General features: G+C 48.8%; 9 protein-coding genes and 1 non-coding gene across 10 annotated transcripts; 5 read left to right on the forward strand and 5 right to left on the reverse strand.

Annotated features, from left to right (window-relative positions):
* Nucleotides 1–79: 79 nt before the first annotated feature.
* Nucleotides 80–1,617, forward strand: BX661DRAFT_217719 (uncharacterized protein; the record flags this gene model as incomplete). The annotated part of the gene is made up of 3 exons (XM_051538788.1): nt 80–88; nt 169–194; nt 318–1,617. The coding sequence occupies 3 exons, from the start codon at nt 80–82 to the stop codon at nt 1,393–1,395; spliced, it is 1,113 nt and encodes a 370-aa protein (XP_051388940.1). The 3' UTR covers nt 1,396–1,617.
* On the reverse strand, nt 1,453–4,091 carry BX661DRAFT_188506 (trypsin-like cysteine/serine peptidase domain-containing protein). Its single transcript, XM_051537428.1, has 2 exons — nt 3,314–4,091; nt 1,453–2,664 (listed from the first exon to the last, which is right to left on the reverse strand). Exons 1-2 carry the CDS (start codon nt 3,677–3,679, stop codon nt 1,594–1,596), a joined length of 1,437 nt encoding a protein of 478 aa, XP_051388941.1. The 5' UTR covers nt 3,680–4,091; the 3' UTR covers nt 1,453–1,593.
* A 504-nt stretch (nt 4,092–4,595) lies between these two features.
* On the reverse strand, nt 4,596–7,990 carry BX661DRAFT_68134 (uncharacterized protein). Its single transcript, XM_051539409.1, has one exon. The coding sequence runs from the start codon at nt 7,890–7,892 to the stop codon at nt 4,848–4,850; it is 3,045 nt and encodes a 1,014-aa protein (XP_051388942.1). The 5' UTR covers nt 7,893–7,990; the 3' UTR covers nt 4,596–4,847.
* A 1,001-nt stretch (nt 7,991–8,991) lies between these two features.
* On the forward strand, nt 8,992–9,230 carry BX661DRAFT_188517 (uncharacterized protein). Its single transcript, XM_051537429.1, has one exon. It carries the CDS (start codon nt 8,997–8,999, stop codon nt 9,150–9,152), a length of 156 nt encoding a protein of 51 aa, XP_051388943.1. The 5' UTR covers nt 8,992–8,996; the 3' UTR covers nt 9,153–9,230.
* A 1,556-nt stretch (nt 9,231–10,786) lies between these two features.
* Nucleotides 10,787–10,858, forward strand: BX661DRAFT_t121. The gene has a single exon. It is a non-coding gene; the product is annotated as a tRNA-Pro (tRNA).
* A 244-nt stretch (nt 10,859–11,102) lies between these two features.
* BX661DRAFT_194640 (Metallo-dependent phosphatase-like protein) lies at nt 11,103–12,032 on the forward strand (the record flags this gene model as incomplete). The annotated part of the gene is made up of 1 exon (XM_051537896.1): nt 11,103–12,032. The coding sequence occupies one exon, from the start codon at nt 11,103–11,105 to the stop codon at nt 12,030–12,032; it is 930 nt and encodes a 309-aa protein (XP_051388944.1).
* BX661DRAFT_146409 (homoserine O-acetyltransferase) lies at nt 12,029–13,366 on the reverse strand (the record flags this gene model as incomplete). Its single annotated transcript, XM_051533165.1, has 1 exon — nt 12,029–13,366. One exon carries the CDS (start codon nt 13,364–13,366, stop codon nt 12,029–12,031), a length of 1,338 nt encoding a protein of 445 aa, XP_051388945.1.
* A 1,061-nt stretch (nt 13,367–14,427) lies between these two features.
* Nucleotides 14,428–16,307, forward strand: BX661DRAFT_188522 (uncharacterized protein). The gene has a single exon (XM_051537430.1). It carries the CDS (start codon nt 14,623–14,625, stop codon nt 16,219–16,221), a length of 1,599 nt encoding a protein of 532 aa, XP_051388946.1. The 5' UTR covers nt 14,428–14,622; the 3' UTR covers nt 16,222–16,307.
* Nucleotides 16,308–16,346: 39 nt separating this feature from the next.
* Nucleotides 16,347–19,631, reverse strand: BX661DRAFT_188523 (uncharacterized protein). The gene has a single exon (XM_051537431.1). The coding sequence runs from the start codon at nt 19,534–19,536 to the stop codon at nt 16,420–16,422; it is 3,117 nt and encodes a 1,038-aa protein (XP_051388947.1). The 5' UTR covers nt 19,537–19,631; the 3' UTR covers nt 16,347–16,419.
* Nucleotides 19,632–21,510: 1,879 nt separating this feature from the next.
* BX661DRAFT_127116 (P-loop containing nucleoside triphosphate hydrolase protein) lies at nt 21,511–21,753 on the reverse strand (the record flags this gene model as incomplete). Its single annotated transcript, XM_051532484.1, has 1 exon — nt 21,511–21,753. A coding segment is annotated over one exon (243 nt), but the record flags the coding sequence as incomplete, so codon positions are not given.
* Between the last annotated feature and the right edge of the window lie 30 nt (nt 21,754–21,783).

Below are 21,783 nucleotides of genomic sequence, written 5' to 3' on the forward strand. Positions count from 1 at the left end.
GCGGCTAGTCACTGCAAACTAGTCAGCAGGCGCACAAGGCCAGCTATTGACAAATAAGCACGCCATACACGCCATCCATATGACAAAGGTGAGTAACTTAAAAAAGTAGTCACTTTGAATAGTGATAAGGGGGCCACAATGCCAACTCATATATGCATATGGTCACAGATGACAAGTCAATACGTTAGAATAAAGTGAGTAGTTATTTTAGCGCATGTAGGAGTGTATGTTATTTTGTATTTAAATAATTCAAGAAGAGCGTTTACCAAAGTTTGCTGGCAACAACTTTATTCTATATTCTATAAATCAATAATTAGAAACACCGCAATGAAGCTGTCTACCGTCTGTGCCTTTGCAATTTTCTCATTTACTGTTGTCTCTGCCAGCGACCTGTACGCGACCAACCGCTTGATTCAGTTGAGCGAAGACAAGCAAGAGTGGCTTTCCGAGTCTCAAATCAACAAGTTAATCTCAAGCGACGCCAGATTCCGTGACATCACTGATATTCGCGATGTTCCAGAGAACGCTAATCAAGCTGCGCTTTTGGATATCCCAACGTCTCTAACCCATCAGAAACTGGTATCCGGGTTGCTGCCCAGGGTCACAAAAGATGTGCCCCAATCCGTGCTGGCAAACCTGACCTCATTCACTAACCGCTACTATAACAGCGAGAACGGCAGAAAGTCAAGTGCCTGGTTGCTGAGCACCATCCAGTCGTTGGTACCGGGAATCAACGCAAATAGCTTTCCCCATCGTTTCCCCCAGCCAAGCATCATTGCACGTATCGAGGGCACACAAAATCCAAACGAGATTGTCATTATCTCAGCACACCAAGACAGCATCAACGAGGAAGATCCCGTTGCAGGGCGCGCGCCGGGCGCTGATGACGATGGATCAGGCACGGTGACTATTCTCGAGGCGCTGCGGGTGTTTGCTCACAGCGGATTGAAGCCCAAGCGCTCAGTTGAGTTTCACTGGTATGCTGGCGAGGAGGGTGGGCTGCTGGGCTCAGCGGATGTATCCAAGGCCTATGAGGGCAAAAAAGTGGCAGCCGTTTTGCACTTTGACATGACCGGGTATCCGATGAGCTCGCCAGCTGTTGGCATTGTCACAGACTACACGGACTCGAACACTAATGACCTGCTGCGCAAAATTGTCGCTGCGTACACAGACTTGCCGACCAATGATATTGTCTGCGGATATGCATGTAGCGACCATGCAAGCTGGAATGCCAGGGGTGTGCGCGCCGCAGTGCCATTTGAGTGCCAGAAAGTCGAGGGCAACACTAACATCCACTCGCCCAAAGACTCGATAGACACGATTGATTTCGACCATCTGGTAAAGTTTGTCAAAATTGCGCTAGGATTTATCGCTGAGGTAGCTGATGCGGACTGAGAAGCCAGAGTTTTTTCTTTATTTCTAGTAAGACACACCCTAGTTCATCCTTCCAGAGAACAAGAGTATTAGGAAAATATTCAATTGTCGTTATTGAATAATAATACAAAGTGCGAAATAAAAAGACGATTAGGCAAAAAATACTTATGCGGTGCTTTTGCAAATTATATTAAAATATTGAAACACCCGTTTATCGATTTAGAACAGAGATACCATCAGAACAAAGGCGGCACCAAAGAACGAGGCGCCGATAGTGGATGCTGAGCTGCTGTAGCTGTCATCGACGCTGCTGTTCTTCTTGCTGGTAGTGGTAGATTTCTTCTTATCATCCTTCTTGTCATCCTTCTTGTCGCCATTATCGTCTTCAGAGACATCAGAGAGCTCCTCATCATCGTCGCTCTCCTCACTGCTGTTGGCAGGTTTAGTGGACTTATCGGCGTTGCTCATTGACTTGTCAGTGGCCTTTGCTCCCGAAGATGTGCCGCTGCTGCTGCTCGTGGTTTCACCCTTCTTGTCGTCATTACCTTCATCCTTCTTGTTGTCATTGCCTTCATCCTCCTTGTCCTTATCTTCGCCTTCCTCCTTGTCTTCATCTTTGTCTTCATCTTTGTCTTCCTCCTTGTCCTCATCATCATCCTTCTTGTCATCAGTTTTTGAATCATCCTTCTTGTCAGAAGTGCTCGAGCTGCTCTTGCCACTGCTGCTATCAGCAGTGCTGCTGCTGACGTCCTTGTCGCCATCGGAGCTGCTGTCGCCATTGCTGTGGGTCAAGGGCGAGCCCATGCCCAACAAGGTCTTGTCAGAAATACCAGTGGTAGATGAAATGAACGACAAATACGACGACACACGCGTAAAATAGCTAACATTACCATCCTGGGCGCACCTAGTGTTCGACGAGTCCTTAGTATTGACGTCAAAGCTCACAAGACCCAGAAGAGTATATCCGCTGCCACTGTTCATGAGCAGGGGACCTCCAGAGTCACCGAAGCAAGTGCCGATGTTGGGTGCGGTGGAGTAACTGGTGCACACGTAGCGTCCGTTTTGCCCGTTCCAATCGGATGCACCGACCTTGCATGTGTCTTCGTCTCCGGTCACAAGTCCGGCGTACATCAGCTGGCTGGACTGAGCTGGGCTGCTGTTGGAGAACTGACCCCATCCTGCAGTAATAACAGTCTGGCCGGCGCTGACGTTGGCGTTCGAAATGGCGATGATTTTGGTCTTCTGAACCAGATCGTTGCTCGACTTGATCTTCAGCAGCGCAATATCCGACTATAATCAATTTAATAAAAATTATACTTAGTGATTTATTGAATGTTTCGATTGCCAAGTTAAAAGTTACTCATGATGACTGCGAGTCACTGGTGGCAGAAAGGTTACTAGTAAGCACGATAGATGGAAAGGAACGAGGCTTTCGAATGATAATGGTGGCGGAGCAAAAGAGACAATGAGTCTTATTGATAAATCCCAATAAAGGAACAATCGCATGGAGCGGAGCAAATCAGCCGCTGGGATTGCAAAATAAAAACGAAACAGGCCATGGCATGCCAACAATGGAAAGTGAAAAGGGAGTGGGGAGGGAAGGGAAGACAAGAAAGGCAAAAAAACCCCTTTGTGAGAAATTCAAAAATACGGCGCACATCGCGCTAACATGCATAAGTTTTATTTTTTATTTTTGGCCCGCGGTCCTTGTAATTTACACCAATACTAAGTGTAAAAAATGGTGATGCAAGGAGGAAAAGAGAGAGAAAGGAGATGGGGCGATCATTTTCAACAATGCTTTTTGATTTTGCTTTTGCTTTCACTTTCGCAACCTGTTTTTGAGCAAAAAAATAAAGGAGGCATCACGGGAAGAAAGAAAAAAGGAACAGGGCGAGGATATTCCGCACCACCAAAACACATTTCTATAGGTTTTACTTACAGTGTACCACACGGGGTCAAAACCAGCATTAACGGTGATGGACTCGACGCTGACAGAGTTGGACAGGCTGCCGCCATTGGTTCCGTATCCAATCTTGAAGCTCGACGGGTCGCTCGTCGTGAAGGCACCAGCACCAATATCTCTGTTGCCCTCGGCCACGCAATGAGCTGCGGTGATAACCCACTCGCTGTCAATAAGCGTGCCTCCGCAGAAGGCGTTGCCGTCCTTGAACAGGTGCACTATGAAGGGGAACATGTCCGTGGATGCAGCAGTACCGCCAATAATACGGTCGACATCAGCCGATACGGTGCCGATGGAAGCCAGTGCACAGAGCAGCAGGCTGCCAAAACCAATACGTCTGCCCATTATTGCTGCAAGGGTTGGGTTGAAGGCTGGAGCTAGCAGGGCAAGGTAATGGAAAAAGGGTTTAGTTTGTTTGGTTGTTTGTGTGGCCGGCACAAAACAAAAGTGGACAGGATATTTGTATGTGTGCTAAGGTGTAGATGAAAGAGTAATGAAAGGAGTTGTGTAATGTAAAGAGTCTAAGAGGCTTGGATTAAGAAGAGAGCGTTCGTATAATGACAATAAGGTGTAAAAATGATGTTTGGCGGGTGTGTCCAGTATGTTGGAGCTATACCAGGTACACGTTGACAATAAGGGGTATATAGGGCGGAGAAAAAGAGAATATGTAAAAGAAATAAAACAAAAAAAGCTCTTTTTTCCTTAACAAAAAAATAGCTAGAAGTGGAAGCAAAAAGTGGAAGCGCATCATATACATACCCGAGTCCAAGTGTCCCAGTATCCTTTTCATCTTGGAATAATTGCCCGCTCGCTTTGAAAAAATAATTCCATTTTGGTGCCTTCAGCGCATAGAAAAACACAAAAGCGCCAATTAGCAACAAAATAATTGGGCGGAGAAAAGGTAAGGCCAAAATGTAGCCGAAAGCAAAAATGGGCGATCTGTATTTTTTGGTGTTGCATGCATGCTGTTAAATTTAGATTGTGAGTTTCCAAATGGCGCATCAGGCTGATAATAAGGCCAAGCCCACTTTCCCCTCTATCGCACGCATTGTTTTTGGATTCTTGAGCCGCGAAAAAGAAAGACAAACAGGCTTGACCAAGAAATAAAAAATAAACGGGTGCGCGTTGCTACGTCAGTAATAGACATGCAAAATACCTAAAGCAGGATCAGGATAGGACCAGTGTTGCGGATACACAACAAATCAAATCGGCTCCGCCAGGAGATGGAGGATTCCGTTCTGTGTGCGATCGGGAATACTATAGCAGTGGCCAATGCCAACGAGCCTAATATTCTAAAAAAAATATTTTATTGCGGATTTAATGGCGGTGGTGGTGGCAGCCAGGGCCAGCGTAAAAATTAATTAATGCATTGTGAGCGGCGACAACAGCAACGACGACAATGGTCCATATTTTCGAAAGTGAAGAAAATACTTTTTTTTATATAAAAACGATTCAAATCGAACTGAATAAAAATAAGAGAAAATTGGTACGAGAAAACAAAAAAATATACATTTTAGCCGCGAGTGTAGCTGGTCGAGCTCAGCGTGGGGATGCCCGAGTTCACCTCGACAAAGCGCAGCTTTTGCTCGTAGTCAAAGTCCTGGCGGGTTGGCTCGCCGAGGCTGCCAGCGCGGTAGTCGTAGCTCAGTGCATGGAGGTTGCCGCCATCATGGTCCTCAATAACCAATCCCTCGTTAGTCGGGGTAGGGCGGGCCATCTCAGCGGCATCCTTGATCTTCTGCGATGCGCGCGTGCTAGCATCGCTAGCCATGGTCTTGAGCTCATCGCTAGTGTTGCGCAGCGCAGAGCGCGCCTCGTTGAACTTGTCATCGAGCGCATGCAGCACCGAGTTGTCTGAGCTCACGCCCGACATCATCGAGTCGCGGCGCTGCTTGAACCCGTCCTTGGAAGAGTCCAGGGAGCGGCGAGCAGAGTCGCCAGCATCGCGCATATTGTCCCGACCACTGTCAATGTGGTCATTGGTCCAGCGGCGGGCAGAGTCGGCAGCATCATTGGCATAATGGCGCACAGAATCAACAGTGTCGTTGGCAGAGCGGCGGACAGAGTCGGCGGTCGTGGCGCTTCTCACATCAGGGTGATTAGCGTCATACGATCTCTGCCAGTATGAGCGATCGGCAAACTCTGCTCTGCGCAGAGCATTGTCACGTGCATCCTCGGCACTCTCCTTGACTGTTTCGGCGGCATTGGCAATGGACTGGTCGGCCTTGCTCTTCTGGTCCCACATCCACTGGCTCGAGGCATCAACAGTGCGCCCGACGGTGTTGGCCGTGCGGTTAGCAACGTTGTTGGCAGAGTCGGCGGCGCGAGCGGCGGAATCCTGGGCCTGATCCCTCTTGTACGCAAGCCAATCGCGGGTGTTGTCAGCTGCCTGGCTGGCAGACTCCTCAACGTATTGCGCATTAGACTTTAGCGCCTCGCGGGCTTCCAGGGACTTATCAACGACCGCATCCTTGGCGTAGCGCGCGTTTTCCTTGGCAGCGTCAAGAGTGTTGGCGGCGGCCTCATTGACATCTTGCTTTTTGTTCCAGAACCAACCGCGAGTGTCGTCAGCGGCCTGCTTGACAGTATCTGTAGCCGCATAAGTCTTGTCGACGACGGCATCCTTGGCATCCTGGGCCTTGTCGGCAACAACATCTTTAGCGTAGCGTGCGTTGTCCTTGGCAGCGTCAAGAGTGTTGGCGGCGGCCTCATTGACATCTTGCTTTTTGTTCCAGAACCAACCGCGAGTGTCGTCAGCGGCCTGCTTGACAGTATCCGTAGCCGCATAAGTCTTGTCGACGACAGCATCCGTAGCCGCATAAGTCTTGTCGACGACAGCATCCTTGGCATCCTGGGCCTTGTCGCCAACAACATCTTTAGCGTAGCGCGCGTTGTCCTTGGCAGCATCAATAGTGCTGATGGCGGCCTCATCAACCCCTTGCTTCTTGTCCCGGATCCAGCTGCCCGTATCCTCAGCAACGTTCTTTACGCTGTCCGAGGCATTGCTCACAGTGCGCTTGATGGTATTGGTGGCATTCGAGACTGCGTCCTCGGCGTCCTGAGCTTTGTTCCAGAACCAGCCGCGGGTCTCGTCGGTAGCCTGTTTGGCACTGTCAGCGACATCGCTGGCACGGCGGCTGGCAGCGCGGGACGTCTCCGATGCGGCATCATCCAGATCCTGTTTCTTGTTCCACAGCCAGCCACGCGCCTCGTCGGCGGTCTGCTTGGCACTGTCAGCGACATCACTGGCACGGCGGCTGGCAGTGCGCGACGTCTCCGACGCTGCATCGTCCAGATCCTGTTTCTTGTTCCAGAACCAGCCACGGGTCTCCTGAGCAGCATGTCTGGCATTGTCAGCGACATCGCTAGCACGACGACTGGCAGTGCGCGACGTCTCCGACGCGGCATCATCCAGATCCTGTTTCTTGTTCCACAGCCAGCCACGCGCCTCGTCGGCGGTCTGCTTGGCACTGTCAGCGACATCACTGGCACGGCGGCTGGCAGTGCGCGACGTCTCCGACGCGGCATCGTCCAGGTCCTGTTTCTTGTTCCAGAACCAGCCACGGGTCTCCTGAGCAGCATGTCTGGCGTCATCAGAAACACCGCTGGCGCGGCGTCTGGCAGACCTGGCAGCGTCTGATACAGAATCATTGGCGTCGCGGGCGTTCCAGCCCCAGCCGTCGGACGTTCTATTGGTGGATCCATTGATGGCCTCGGCAGCCGCTGTATGGGCATCGCGGGTGCCGCGGACACCGTTATTTGTGACATCCTCGGCAGCGCGCGACGCCTTGTGGATGTCGCTGGTGCCGTTGTCCTTGGCTGACTTGCTGATAGAGTTGAGCGTGGTGGGCGAGTCAGACTCGAGGCCTTTGGCCTTGGTCCAGCCCTTTGAGCGTAGCAGCTGATCCTGGTTATCGGGGGCGATGGAGTTGAACACAGTGCCCTGCATTATGTTGGCGCTGTCCGCAGAAGGTTGCTGCTGTTGCAGCGATCCGCTGTAATCCTCCATGTGCTCAATGGGGCCGAGATCACCGGTGATACCATGGAAGGTGCGGTACCACCAAGACTTGCGCTTGATACCCTGCGTGGTGTTTGGATAGCCCTGCGTCGAATCGCTTTTCTCGGTGACCATGTTGTTGGAGAGGATCTGCTTCCACGGCGAGGACTTGGTGTTGAGGTTTCTACCATTGCTGGTACCAGTGTTGGTATCAGTGTTGGTGGTTGTCCCAATCGTGTGCTGCTCTGTGCTGAGCATACTGGTGGGTACAAAGGCGTCGGCGCGGTGAAGGTCGAGGGGGACCTTGGGTTGGAAATCCTGCTCAAATTTGGCTCCCATTGGGTGAGGGCCCTCAATATTGGTCACCGTGCGTTGCTGGTGGATGTCGGCGACAGTACCAGTATTGTTGCTGCTAGTCATTTCGCCGGCACTGCTGAAGCGCCTGGTGCGCATGCCGGCGGTGTTGACAAACCGGTTGTCATCGCGACCGCCAGAGTACTTGTAGGCAATTCCGGCGGCCAGGATGGCGGGAGCGACGATAAGAGTGGGAATAGTTGACATTTTTTCTGGGATGGTGTTTGTATAAAATAATTGATAATGTTGATGGTGAACAAGGTGATAAAAAGGCAATAATCGAGCGAATGTGTAAATTTATACTCGAAACAATGACCGTTGGCGAACATGAAATATAGAATATGAAGTGTCGTTTTTTTTGTGCGACATTTTATTTTGTTTTTGCATGAACGATCTGGACACGTCAATCGGAGCGTTGACAAACAATCTTTGATACGAAATAAAGAATATGATAATAAAGATGATGCAATATGCGAGTCACCGGATTGTGTATGAAAAAAGGAGTCACTGTTCGGTACTTTCTGTCATTTTATTTTTGTTTATTAAAGTTAGGTTTAGGGTAAAACGTTTGTTTATGCGTTATGAAATAATTGACAAACAAAAACCAATTTTTGATATAAGTGTGGCAGCCGCACGTTGCACACAAACAGAACGGAATAATAAAAATAAAGCATTATGTGAAGAGCTTGATTATGACGAACAAAGCATTGGGCCGTCAGCCAAGTATTCCTGGCATGTCAGCTTTTTAAAGATTTGCAACTGGAGAGAAAACAGATACATTGATCGAGATATAAAACAAGTAAGCAACAAAAACTAAAGTTGATGAATAAGACCGAGTATCTGCTGTATCACCTTTCCCGTCATGGTCTCTATTGCAGAATCTGGTTGCGTGCTTCTGTAACGAAAATTATTCTAAGGGCGGAATGAAGATTTGCAATTGGAGTGACGAAAAATATGTAAACCATTAGTATTTGCGTATTTAATTTTCCATAAACACTAAATACATCCGTATGAAAGGCGTATAATAATGTTTAAATGTGTTGTTCCCTCAAAACAACTTGTATATTTCCCATTTCAATAATTAGCAGATAAAAATGATTTTTGTGGACACATCATGGTTTGCGTTTGTATATGCAATTATTATACTGAGCAATAGTTTGTTACGCAGCCCGAGGATATGGAGGCAGACGCTGAGGACGAAAATCATGAGACAGCTTCTCGTCAGCTAACAGATGGATCTGATATGGGCCAAATTACAGGGGATCAAATTAGGCGCCATAATTGACATCCGGACATACTGCCTGTCCCGAAATGGAGGTGCCGGACGCAAGAATACAGACATGCCAATTATGCCATATCAGAGACCCGGGTTACTCTCATAAGGACCAGTTCGCGCAAACGGAGCACACGACTGCCAGTGAGTGCCACAAAGACAAGGAGATATATATAAGGCGAGGCCGGCGATAATAGCACTTTAGAAACACTAGTAATAAAAACCTTTATAATTTCACACCCATTCTTCTAACACTATTACAGTAGTGCTCCCCACCCCCTCTTACATAACAAGTGCATCATTACACACCAGCACATTACCAAAATACACGAATGTGAATGAAACATAAAAATATGTACTCAAAAATATTTAAATACAAAATCAACAGCGACATCACTATTTTCTTCAATTTTACATCAGTACCATCATTAGTATAATTGTATTTTCTATTGATTTACCATAAAGCTTGGCTCTCTTTTTGTTCTCGCCGCCATCACATCCATTTTCTTTGTCGCAGCCATGTCAGATGGGCAGTGCAAAGCTCTTGAATACATTGGCAAACTCAATATAGAGAAGCAATAGTTTTGCAAAGCAAATCCGTGTGCTTATAATATACACTCATAAAGCCCAAATGCTAGGAGTTAAATGTTATTTTTTGAAAAAGCAATTAATATGAATTCATTGCAAGGTGATATAAATATGTGAATAATAATTAGATAATTAGAGAAGGTAATAGTGAATATGATTAATATTTCATAATATACTCCAAGTTTATCCTAGATAAGTAGCTATGGTGGTGGGGACAGTATTTGGTTTTTTATACTTAGTATCGCATTACTTTCAGCATTGGTAAAACGCAATGAATGCCATTTACCAACAATATGCACAGAGCTGCATAAGTTATGTTTAACGACCAAATTTAAATTTGTTTTGTTTTTGATTGTGTGTGTTGTGTTGTGTGTGTGGGTGGTAACGTAGGCTGTCAGAATGTGCGACCGTCCTCGCTGAGTCGCACTCATAAACCCGTGGCAGCAATAATAGCAGAACACGAGGGCGCAACCAGCAAGATCATCGACAAACCCAAAGCGGGTTCGACACCTCCCTTTACGGACGGCGCACTGTTTGTCATCTTCCAGCTTGGTTTGTGTGTCTTTATTCGGTGAATAAAGAAACTGAAAATTAACTGTATACATGATCCTGTAAAGTACAGTCGATATGAGGCTATCCTGTTGAAAGTGGCGCGCTGGAAAAAATGCTTTATACTCCAGCCGGGCGATCGGCCAGAACCATTACAAATGGGATCAATCAATGCTACATTCACGTGATTGTACTATCAAAAAAGAATCCGACTGTTCTCCTTGATACTCTCTACTATTCTATTGCTTGAAAATAGTTCCATATCGCAAACAATAGTTTAACCAAGCAACTGATAACTGAGCAAACAAAAGAGTGTTTTAGCTGTTAAGGTGTAAAGCTAGTTACACCCAAAAAAACAAACAGATGGGTGATACTCCCGGAAGAAAAAGAAAAAAGAAAGCAATGATATGCACAGACGCATAGCTATCAATACACCTGACAAGGCAACACAAAGTAGTATGTATCCACCACACCCACCTGCCTAGGCAAACATGTCCTCTGTTAGTTGAGGCACTATCAATCAGTTAAAAACCCAAGATAATGGTATTTTGGGGTAGGTTGAAATGAGTCAAAAATAAAATAAAGCCGTAATATGACGCTGCAAAACTTAGCTAACTAGCGTATTAGATATAGTGCTTTAAAGGTAGCTCTGCTAACAGATTGTGATTGGGTTAAAGCAATTGCATTCCTTGGCTTAGTGGTCTAGCAGTATGATTCTCCGTTCGGGTCGGAGAGGTCCCGGGTTCAATTCCCGGCTAAGCCCTTATTTTGGGGTTTTGTTTTTAGAGTAGGCTTGTTTTGATTAAAGAGAGCACAATTTATGCACGCCGCAGCTCACATGTCCTGCCATTGTCAAGCTTTACTTCCATTTTACGCACTTAAAATGAAAGCTCAAAAATTGAATATGATGCGTTATGTTTTCCATGTTTCTGTTAAGCTTCATTTTTCTTGTACTTGTATTATTAACTTTCTAATTTATTTTTCTGCATTTCGTCATTTTAAAAAGAATGGTTTTGGACATCGACAAGTGCATAGCGCAGCTCTACAACGGTGAGCTACTGGCCGAAAGTCAAGTTCAGTCATTATGCTTGCAAGTACGGCCCATCCTCGCCAACGAGTCCAACGTTGTCCCACTGTCCGCTCCTGTCACAGTGGTCGGCGACGTGCACGGGCAATATCACGACGTCCTGGAGATATTCGCCATTGGTGGGCAGTGCCCAGATACCAACTACTTGTTTCTCGGCGACTACGTCGACCGCGGCAACCACAGCGTGGAGACAATCAGCCTTCTGTGCTGCCTGAAGCTGCGGTACCCGCAGAGAATCCACCTTTTGCGCGGCAACCATGAATCGCGCAACATTACGAAAACCTACGGGTTTTACACCGAGTGCACGACCAAGTACGGCGGATCGGCGGTAGTATGGCGAGAGTTCACGGATCTGTTCGACTACCTTGCACTGGCTGTGGTGATCGAGGACAGCGTGTTCTGTGTGCACGGCGGGCTGTCCCCGTCTGTCTCGCATATCGACCAGCTGCGCGTGCTGGACCGGTTCGGCGAGATCCCGCACGAGGGCCCGCTGGCGGACATCCTGTGGTCTGACCCGGACCCGGATATCCAGGGCTTTGGCAGGTCGCAGCGCGGCGCCGGGTACACTTTTGGCGCCCAGGTCGTCGACCGCTTCCTGCACAACAACGGAATGTCGCATATTCTGCGCGCTCACCAGCTATGCATGGACGGCTTCCTGGTGCAGTTCAACGATCGGCTATCCACTGTGTGGTCGGCGCCCAATTACTGCTACCGCTGCGGCAACATTGCCAGCGTTCTGCAGGTCGACCCGTACCTGAAGCGCGATTTTATCACGTTCACCGCCGCGCCCACGTCTCCGCACAAGCCGGCGCCGCTGCAAAGCACTGATCCTTCATCATATTTTATTTAAACATTCTCCAAATGCCCCTTGATCGCCGCGCCGACGTTGACCTTGTCAATGAGGAACGTGTCATGGCCGTACATGGCGTCCAACTCATAGTATGTGACGTTCGTGTTTCCGGCGCGCCGCAGGATGTCCGCAATCTCCTTCTGCTGCTTGACCGGGAACAGGATGTCGGACTGCACGCCGAGCACAAGTGTCGGTTGCATGACGTTCTTGACTCCAGCAACCAAGTCGGCCATGATCTCATCGCCGGTCTCGACACTGGAATGGCCCACGTGGCTCTCGGGGCTCTCAGCCTCACTCAGGCAAACCGACCCTGCGCCACACACCGTGCGCCCGCCGCCACTGCCCTTCGCCGCCAGGCCCTGCTCAGCCTCCTCCCTCTGCGCGCGCAGTCGCTCGGTCACCGAGCGGCTGATATCAAACATGTCCATGGCTTTGGACACATACAGCAGCGAGTTCGCATCGTACTGCAGGCAGAAGCCCTCGCTCTGGTGGTCCAGGTAGGTTTCGATCAAGAAGTCGGCGCAAAACATCGGCGGCTGGTCTGCCGCGCGCCGCCGCCGCCCGAACCGCAGCTCCCACTCGGGGCCAGACCGATACGTCACCGTGGCAATCGCCCGCGCCAGCTTCATCCCGACATGCGGCATGACGCCATCGTAGTAGAACCCGCGGTTGAAGTTCGGGTCGCTCATCAGCGCCTGCCTCTGTGCAAAGCGCAGTGCGATCGAGTACGGGTGCGACCGAGCGCACGCCGAGATGCTGACCAGGCGGCCGACGCGCTGCGGAAACAGCGCCGCCGCGCACAAGGACTGCATCCCGCCCATGCTCGAGCCAACGCTGGCGTACAGCCGGTCGACACCCAGGTGGTCCATCAGAAGGAACTGCGCCCGCACCATGTCGTTGACAGTCAGTACCGGGAACGTTGTCGCGTACCGCTGGCCGGTCAGGGGATCCACTGACCCAGGCCCCGTCGACCCATAACATCCGCCGAGCACGTTCGTGCAGACAACAAAGAACTTGTCCGTGTCAATTGCCTTCCCTGGCCCAATGAATGCCTCCCACCATCCGGCGCGCGTGTTCCGTTCGTGGCTGTGCGCGTGTGAGCTGCCGGAAAGCCCCGTGTGGATCAGAATGACGTTGGACCGGTCCTTGTTCAGCCGGCCCCAGGTCTCGTAAGCCAGCTGGATCTGGCTCAGAACGCCGCCGTGGTCGCAGACAAACGGCTGCGCGTGGTGGAAAAGATTGTATCCTGTGACGACTTTTTCGTACAGCGGCTCGGGTCCGTTGGAGAGATCGCGTTGGCGGGTTTCCAGCTTGTCAATGCAGGGGAAGCTCATTGGCGGGTTGGTGCTGCTGCCTCCGGAGCGCACGGGTCGGCTGGTTGATAGGCTACGCTGGAGAAACGCGCCGGTGGCTGCTGCTGCTGCGCTGGAAGCTGGGCGTACCTTGGACGCGAGACTGCGAGAAGCTAGGGTACGAAGCATTTTTCTTATCAGTGCGAATAAAATAAAAGTAAAAGTGGAGGTAGGACTAATTGTGATGATAACGGAACAGTAAGGAAAAGAAAAAGATTGAGATCTGTCTATCTATATTTTATTTATTCCACTACCACCAGAAAAAGAAGAAAAACGCACAAGATAACGCTATCCTTTGGACCCACCAATCAGGAACAAAATTAATTAGCCGATGACAAATTCACAGGCGCCAATTGCCCATGTGAGAAAAAAAGATGGTATTTAGAATGCTTTAAGCGTCTGAGAAGAACAAAAAGCAAGCAGGAAGCAGAAATGCGAATTACGATAAGCTTTGGCTTTGTTTTAACCAAGAAACAGCATCAATATGTTGATTTACTTTGTGTGTGCCCAGTTCCTTGAATAATAAATTCAGTTACAGTTAACCCACACGGCAGCTAGGCCAAGTCTCTTGCAAAAATAAAGCAGTATTTGGAATATTCCTCTTGTTGTCATTTGGGGGCTCCATCCATCCATGCAAAAGTAATTGGTAAGGCTTAGGCACATTTCTATAAAAGTGAAAGATGTGTTCTGTTTGTTTGTCTGTTTGCCAGGAGTTTTCTCTTGTGACATGCACATTAATGCTTGTCCCCCCTATCTTTTTTGTTGCTGAACCACAGTCATGTTACTGTCAATAAAAAATACTTCAGAGACAATACAAAAAACAAGAAGGATGATGTGCCGTTTAACTGGTTTATACAAGAAACAAAAGAAAAAGAAAAAAGAAATAAAAGAAGGCACGCGTTCCAAAACAATTCCTTTTCTTTTTTTGTTTCTCTTTTCATTGAGGGGGGGGAGAAGGGAGGTCTTGGACTCTGTTTTATATACATTGTTCCCATGATTCTCCACTACTCTTAAGTTCAGGTGGAAAAAATATCCGTTTCGACTTTGTCTCTTGTAACAATTTCTATTATATTTTTGTTTCTAAATTTCGTTTTTCGTTTTTTTCTCTTCTTTTTTCTTGTTAATTTGTAATTAAAAAACTTAGTACCGTAAACACACTTTTCATTTTTTAATTCCTTAAACTTTTTTATTTTTGTTTTATTTTTTTGCATGCGCCTTTAATAACCGCTTTTTACATTATGCCATTCAGAAGTCACGACACAATGAGCAGTAGTGGCGAGACTCTAAACATTGAGTTATCGCCATTAATCATATCCAACTCCTTTATTGCCAGCGACAATAATAACGACACTAATGAAGCAAACAACTTTCTCCACCCACAGCTGCAACATCAAAGCAGCACGCACAGCAAATCCAATATTTCACTCCTGACGACCTCAGACCACCCTAGCGAAAGCAGGTACAGCTCAGACATCGCTCTAACACCTATGCGCCACAGCATCAGCAGCAGCAGCAGCATCAGCAGCAATATTGATAATACCATTGACAACTCAAACCACGACTCTGACATAGCAAGCACATTCACCACACTGGAGTCCGCCATCACCGAGGAAAGATACAAGTCGCCACGCCAAATAATCAAAGAGCTCACAATCGAAGTGCTCCCAGCGCTGCTGGTTTCTGTTGCCGGATCGATTCTCGCCGGGTACATTCTAGGCACTATCCAAACCAATCCAGCATTCGACCGCATCCCGGCGCTCTTCATCATGGTTCCCATTATGCTCAACCTCAAGAGCAACACAGAGCTCAACATGTCCACACGGCTCTCGACCTTGGCAAACTGCGGCGTCTTTGATAATAAAAAGGAGGGCATCCGGGCGATGCGATCAAATATGGAACTTTTACTGCTACAATCTACTGTCGTCGGTGTCTGCATCGGTTTCATCTCTACGGTGCTCTCCCTGGTGTCCCGAGACAGAGTCGACGGAGGCAGTAGCGAGAGTGCTGTGTTTAATTTCTTTCTCGAAGCCACTATCCTTATGGCCTCCGGTATTGGCTGCGCGGTCATCGGCAGCGCGGTTATCGGAATACTCATCGCCCTCACAGTCCGCATCAGCCACGCATATGGCGTCGACCCGGATAACATTGGCACGCCGATAGCGTCGAGCTTTGGCGATATGACCACGCTGCTGATCCTCGGGCTCCTCACCAGCTTCCTTATCCCGCTGATGCACACCCCCTGGCCGCTGCTCATCACCCTGGGCTTCGTCGCCCTCGGCTTTGTACTATTCCAGGTCGTGCGCGCGAACGAGCAAATGTCCCATCATATTTCTAAAGGCTGGCTCCCGCTCCTCTACGCCGCCATAACCTCCAGTGTTGCTGGTCTGATTGTTGAAAAATGCGCCGACAAGTATCCCGGAATGCCCGCCCTGGTCCCCGTACTCAACGGCATCGGCGGCAATATTGGCACGGTTTTCGCCTCCCGGCTATCCACAGGCTTGCATCTCCACAGTAGGCAGAACGGAAGGGATTCGTCGGCCGAGCATGATCTCGTTATGCTTATCCTCTTGCTGATCAATATCCCGGTGCAGGTTGGCTTTTTGGCCATGCACCAGTTCGTTGACCCGTCACTAAATGTTAACCTGTGGTTTATCCTCGTTTACACTTCGGCTACGGTGGTCCATGGAATTGCTATTTTAGCTCTGGTGCGCGTTGCTTGCAACTACTTGTGGACCAGAGGGTATGATCCTGATGACTGCGTTAACCCGTTCATTACTGGTTCTGGCGATATGCTCGGTACCACTTTGCTCGCGCTTGTTTTTTTTGCCATCGCTTAAAATCATATACGTATTATTTTTTCTCCCGCCGTTATTTATTTATATTTCATGTTTAATTGTATATTTCAATGCTTCTCTCAAATCAATGAACAAAAAAACAAGAAATGAAATTGATTGATTGAAAGGGGTAAGAAACTATAATATAAAAGGCTACTGAAATATTTGAAAAAATATAAAAACTCAGCCCGAACTACACCCCTACTGTTGCTGCTCCGAATTATTTTGCAGTTCCTCAATCTCCGCCTGCTGAATCATCATCTTCACCGTACTGACCGCTGCAAACCGCCTATTCTCACTCAATCTCTGGTCAACTTTAACCTCCGCCAACCGCCTATACAAAACTCCCAAATTAGACCGCTCCAAGCACCGCGGCGTCGCATGCTCATCCGAAAAACAAATCATACACACGTCCTCCGTCAACATTCTATCGTCCCCAACACTGCCAACAGCGCTGGGAATTTGGCCGCTGCCCACAACAGGCCAAGTCACTGCAGCCATAACAGTAGGAGATGCAGATGCAGAAGTAGATACGTATGCTAAGGTTTCTGTTGCTAATGCTGCTGCTGTTGTGGTTGGTGTGAATCCCATGCCCGCTTGACTGACAGAGGGCATCATCATACCAATTTGCTGAGCCGGCTGCTGCTGCTGTTGCTTCTGCTGCTGCTGTTGCTTCTGCTGCTGCTGCCATTGCCACATTTGCATTTGATTATTTTGCAAGCGTTGCTGTTGTTGGAGTATATGAGCATGCTGCTGCGCTTGCTGGTATGCCCGCTGTTTTGCCTGTTGTGCCTGTTGCCTCTGAATCTGCAATATATTCTGGGCACTCTGTTGTTGCTGCAGTGGAGACAGTGGCTGCTGCGTCTGTAAACTCTGCTGCTGCTGCTGAAGCCGGCGCTGACGCTCATGTATAAAGTTTTTGGCCAGTTCGGAAAACGCGTTCATCTGTTGTTGACTAATCTTGCCAGCTGAACACTTTGCGCCAATATTCACCAGTGATTCCTTGATCTTAATGTCTGACATATGATTCATCGCCAATATCCACGACTGGAGTGAAGGCTGATGTCCAAGAGGCGGCCTGGACACTGACTCCTGCGTACTATTACCACCACCATCATCACCATCGATATTACCATTAGTTGGACCATGCGACTGGTGGTTGATATTCTGCCCAATAAAGTGAACTAAATGGTTGAGGTGCTGGGAGCCTTGCTGGATAGACATCTGTGGACGCCCTGCAGCTGATGGTTGCTGGACTACTTGTGCTGGTGACTGATTAATCTGCAGAACTGTAGGGGAGTGTTGTTTAGACGAATTCGAGAATTTAGAGCAAACAGGCTGAGTGGGCTGAGTGGGTTGTGCTGAATGAATGGACTTGGCAGATTGGATGGACTGGTGAAATTTCGTTGAATGGTGGGACTGGGCCGACTGCGTGCGATAAGAAGGCCCAACCATCTGGCTCGACTGAATGACGGAATGATTTGGCTGTGTTGGCAGAGAAAACTGTGCTGATGATGGACTGGCAGAAACAATCTGCTGCTGCTGCTGGTGTGGGGTACCTGGAGAGACTGACAACAATTCACCAAAATGCTGTGCTGATGCCTGCTCATCACTGCAATCAGTCTGCGGCATGCCCCATGCTGAATAGTCCTCCGAAAGACTAACTGCTGATGATGCCTGTGTAGAGCTATGAGTCTGGTTCCTAGCTGAAAACTGCCGATCCAAAATCATTAGCCACAACTTCTCGTTCTGACTAGGAGATTCCTGTTGCTTGAGTAGCCAGTAAAACGACACACGAAGGTCCTCCGGAAACCTCAGAATAACTGCATGGAGGTGTTGCTGAAGCATATTGTAATAGTACATCTTGATCTGCTGGTCTGGGTTTGGTAGAAACTGATGTGCCTTGGAAAACTGGACCATCTCTGACATAAGCTGCTGCCGGATACCAATGCAACTATTGGCAATGTATGAGAGAAGGTCACCACCAAGAGCAGGCTGGATTGCAATCTGCATCTGATTGTGTATTTGAGCAGGGACTGAGGTGTGTGCAGGAGGAGTCGTCACCTGTGTAGGTGTTGGCAATTGCACCAGAGTCTGTGACAGCTCACCCAGACACTGCTGTATATACTGATCAACTACTCGTGGAGTCAAGCCCTGACAAGACAACACTGGATTCTGGGTGCTCTGTCCAGGAGAAGCAAAAGGAGCACTAATGCCTCCATGCAAATAACCAATACTGCTCTGTGATGCCCTCATTGCAGGAGGCACACCATGTGTGGCTTGCAGATTCCCTGGGCCACCCTGGGAAGTTGGTGCTGACATAGGGCTTGGGAAGCTTAAAGCAAACACAGCAGACTGTGTGTCAAAAGAAGTGAAGGGCATGCTCTGGCCAGAAGGCATAGCCAAAGTCGGAGTCGCCCTTGAAGCCAACATGGTAGATGGCTTGGCTGAGGTTGCTGTCACTGGGGTGGGAAGCATGGTTGAGCTGAATGATGCAGGTGGACAACTGGAACCAGGTGGCTGCACACCTACATGAGCCTCAGTGATCAGAACACTATCAGAGATTGGTGTCTCTGTTAGTTGATACTGCTTGGGCTGTGAACTTGTAGTCAAATTCAGCAATTGCACTGGATGCAATGCATGAGGCTGGAGGCTGGAGGCTGGGCTAAGAGGATCATCGGGAAGATCCTCACTGCAGGTTCTTGAGTGGCTAGGAGTACTGCGAATAGTACTGTTGGCCTTTGCCATACAGGCTCTAGTGACAGGTGATGAAAAATCAGACTGGCTGGGCTTCTCCACTGTTAGTTGCATGCTACCAAAAGTGGTCTGGAGCTCAATGTTAAGCTCCAGTAGCAACTGGTGGATAGTAGAGCCTGAGTACAGACTGCCAAATGGACCCTGCTTGCCTGTGCCTATATGTGTGCTGTCTAAAATCCGACTGGTGATTAGGTGTGCACCCACATTGCCCTGCACAGAACCATGCAGAGCATTGGCCAACTGATTGCAAATCTCAGACAAGACAGTAATCAACTCAGCTTCCAGTGCTGGATCTCTATCCAAATCCATAGCACCCTCATCCACAGTTTGAGTCAGGGTCATTGCTAGCAAGATGCTGTCAATCCCAGGCTGGATTGTCTGCCAGCTCTGCACAAGTGGCCCATTGTCAGAATCAACATCCATCAGTATGCCAGCCTTTCTATCAAGCACTGTGGCTGACACAGAAGGGGCCATAATGCTGGAAGTAGATGGCTGGACAGTCTCTGGCATGATGGGGCCAGCTACTGGGGCATTAACAGCAGGAACTGCAAAGGCAGTCATATCAACTAGTGCATCAGCAGCAGCTTGAGTGGGATCTACAATCTGCACATCAATAGCTGGGGCAGGGACTAAGGCAGGAGCTGAGGCAGGAGCTGAGGCAGGAGCTGAGGCAGGAGCTGAGGCAGGAGCTGAGGCAGAAGAAAGTTCCTTGATCCTCTGGTGGGTCAGCTTCATGAGCATGGCCATATCTTGAACTGTGGTAGTAAGCATCCTATGGACAGAGATGCTGTTGTGTACAGCACTGTTGTGTATCTCTTTCTGGATCTCTGTGCGGGCAAGGTTGCATACTTTGATCCAGAGATAGGATAGCATACTGATAAACCTTCTCAGGTTAGCAATGTCTGTCACTTGCAGAGGGTCCATGAAACCCATTCCATTCTTCGCAAACATTATCTTGGTTAGATAATGTCGGGAGGTGCTGGCAATTGCATGTGGAAAAAAATCACTGATTGGCTTGGCTGGGGCTGTGGGGGAGTGGTATATGACTGAACAGAGTGGTGGCCTTGAAGCATTGCTATTAAGTTGCTGAACGTCATGATGTGTCAATGCCGAAATGGATTTAGAGATGTGTCTTGGAACTTGATCTGAAACTGGAGCTGGAGCCGAAACACGATCTGAAACTGGAGCTGTAGCTGGATCTAGAACTAGACGGATATGATTGACTTGCTGCTGTTGGGGCGCATAAACCACCTGTCCCCACCTCCTTTTGGACATATTAGAGCGAATAGACATGACCATGTCAAATGCATCAACAATGGGAACATATCCCCCAGGAATAGGAGTAGTATCAAACTGGGCTCTGCCTGGATGTGCTACAGCATACCACATAATTTGGACAGTGTACCACTGGACAAACCTCCAGTATGCCTCCTGATGCCAATATAATTCATAGGATCTGACTCGGACAACAAGGTCCCTGAAGTTGAGAGTGCAGATAAATGGGCAATACTCATCACCATGGGGATAGTGACATATGATGCATGGGAATGCCAGTGGCTGTCGTGGTGGCTTTACCCCTTGTGTAAGCTGGATATTGGTAGGGATCCTAAAAAACAGGCATGGGCTTGTGCTAATCACTCTGGCTGGTGGAATATGACAATTGCGGATATCATCACCAACCTTGTGGAAAGCATTCACAATGTCTGTATCAAGTCTGGGGTTTGGCTGGGAAGATATGCTGGAGGAGCCATTGATGTACATTTGGATCACCTCATCGGCATGGGCAGATGCCAGCTCACACAGCTCACTCGGGGTAATCAGGACGACACTCAATCCTGGGGGTGGAGCCACCCTTGCCTGGGATTTGGCACGATTTGCCATAGAACCAGCTCTGATGACAGGCAAGGTGGCATTGCTCTGGACCTTCAGCTCATAAGCAGCCACATCACTGAGATCACCATCCTCATCGACGTCCATTCCAGGAGTATCAACAAAGTCGCTGTCATCATAGTTAAGTGTGTGACTGGTTTTCTGCGCCTTGATGTCATCTGTAGCCTCATGGATGTCGTCAACCATGTAGTCAACCTTGCGTTTGCGAATGCGAAGCCGATTCTTGTCGTTGGACTCATTAGACACACCCACAGCTTTGTCTGAATTGCTCATGTTGAGCAAGCGGCTCCAGACGTCAGCATCTGGGACAGCATCATCCAGATTGGTTGCCACTGAGAGGTCGTTGATGATTGGCCTGGAATTCCCATTTGGGTCTATGGTACAGACACGCGAAAAGCTAACAAGCATTGGTGCACTTTGCCTGTTCGCCAATTCCACTTTCCTGCGCCGCATCTCCTCTTCCAATGCTGCCTCACACTGGTCAAGCAGCTCCTTTGCCCACTCACTGTTGTAGTGAGCAGCACTAGCTTGGGCGGCGGCTTCAGCAGAATCCTCAAAAAGAAGCGAAACATCACACCGCAGAGCCTGCTCAACCAGGCTGTCAGGGAGCTCACTCTCAAGGCCACTCTTCTCCCTGCCAATATTCTGAATAATTAAGTGATCCAGTGCGAGCTTTTTCGTTGCAGCCATGACAATACGCTCCTCGACTGAGTTTGCTGTGACAAACTTGAATATTGTCACTGGCTTCTGCTGCCCAATGCGATGTGCCCGTGCCATGGCCTGTGTGTCGACATGCGGGTTAAAGTCGCTGTCAAAAATGATCACCACATCTGCTGTAGTCAGGTTGACACCCAGGCCACCAGTGCGTGTTGTCGAGAGGAACACCATTGCAGTGGATCCAGGTGCATTGAACATGTT

This window comes from Kickxella alabastrina (genome assembly GCF_025024165.1).
Source record: "Kickxella alabastrina strain RSA 675 chromosome Unknown BX661scaffold_31, whole genome shotgun sequence".
NCBI lineage: Eukaryota > Fungi > Kickxellomycota > Kickxellomycetes > Kickxellales > Kickxellaceae > Kickxella > Kickxella alabastrina.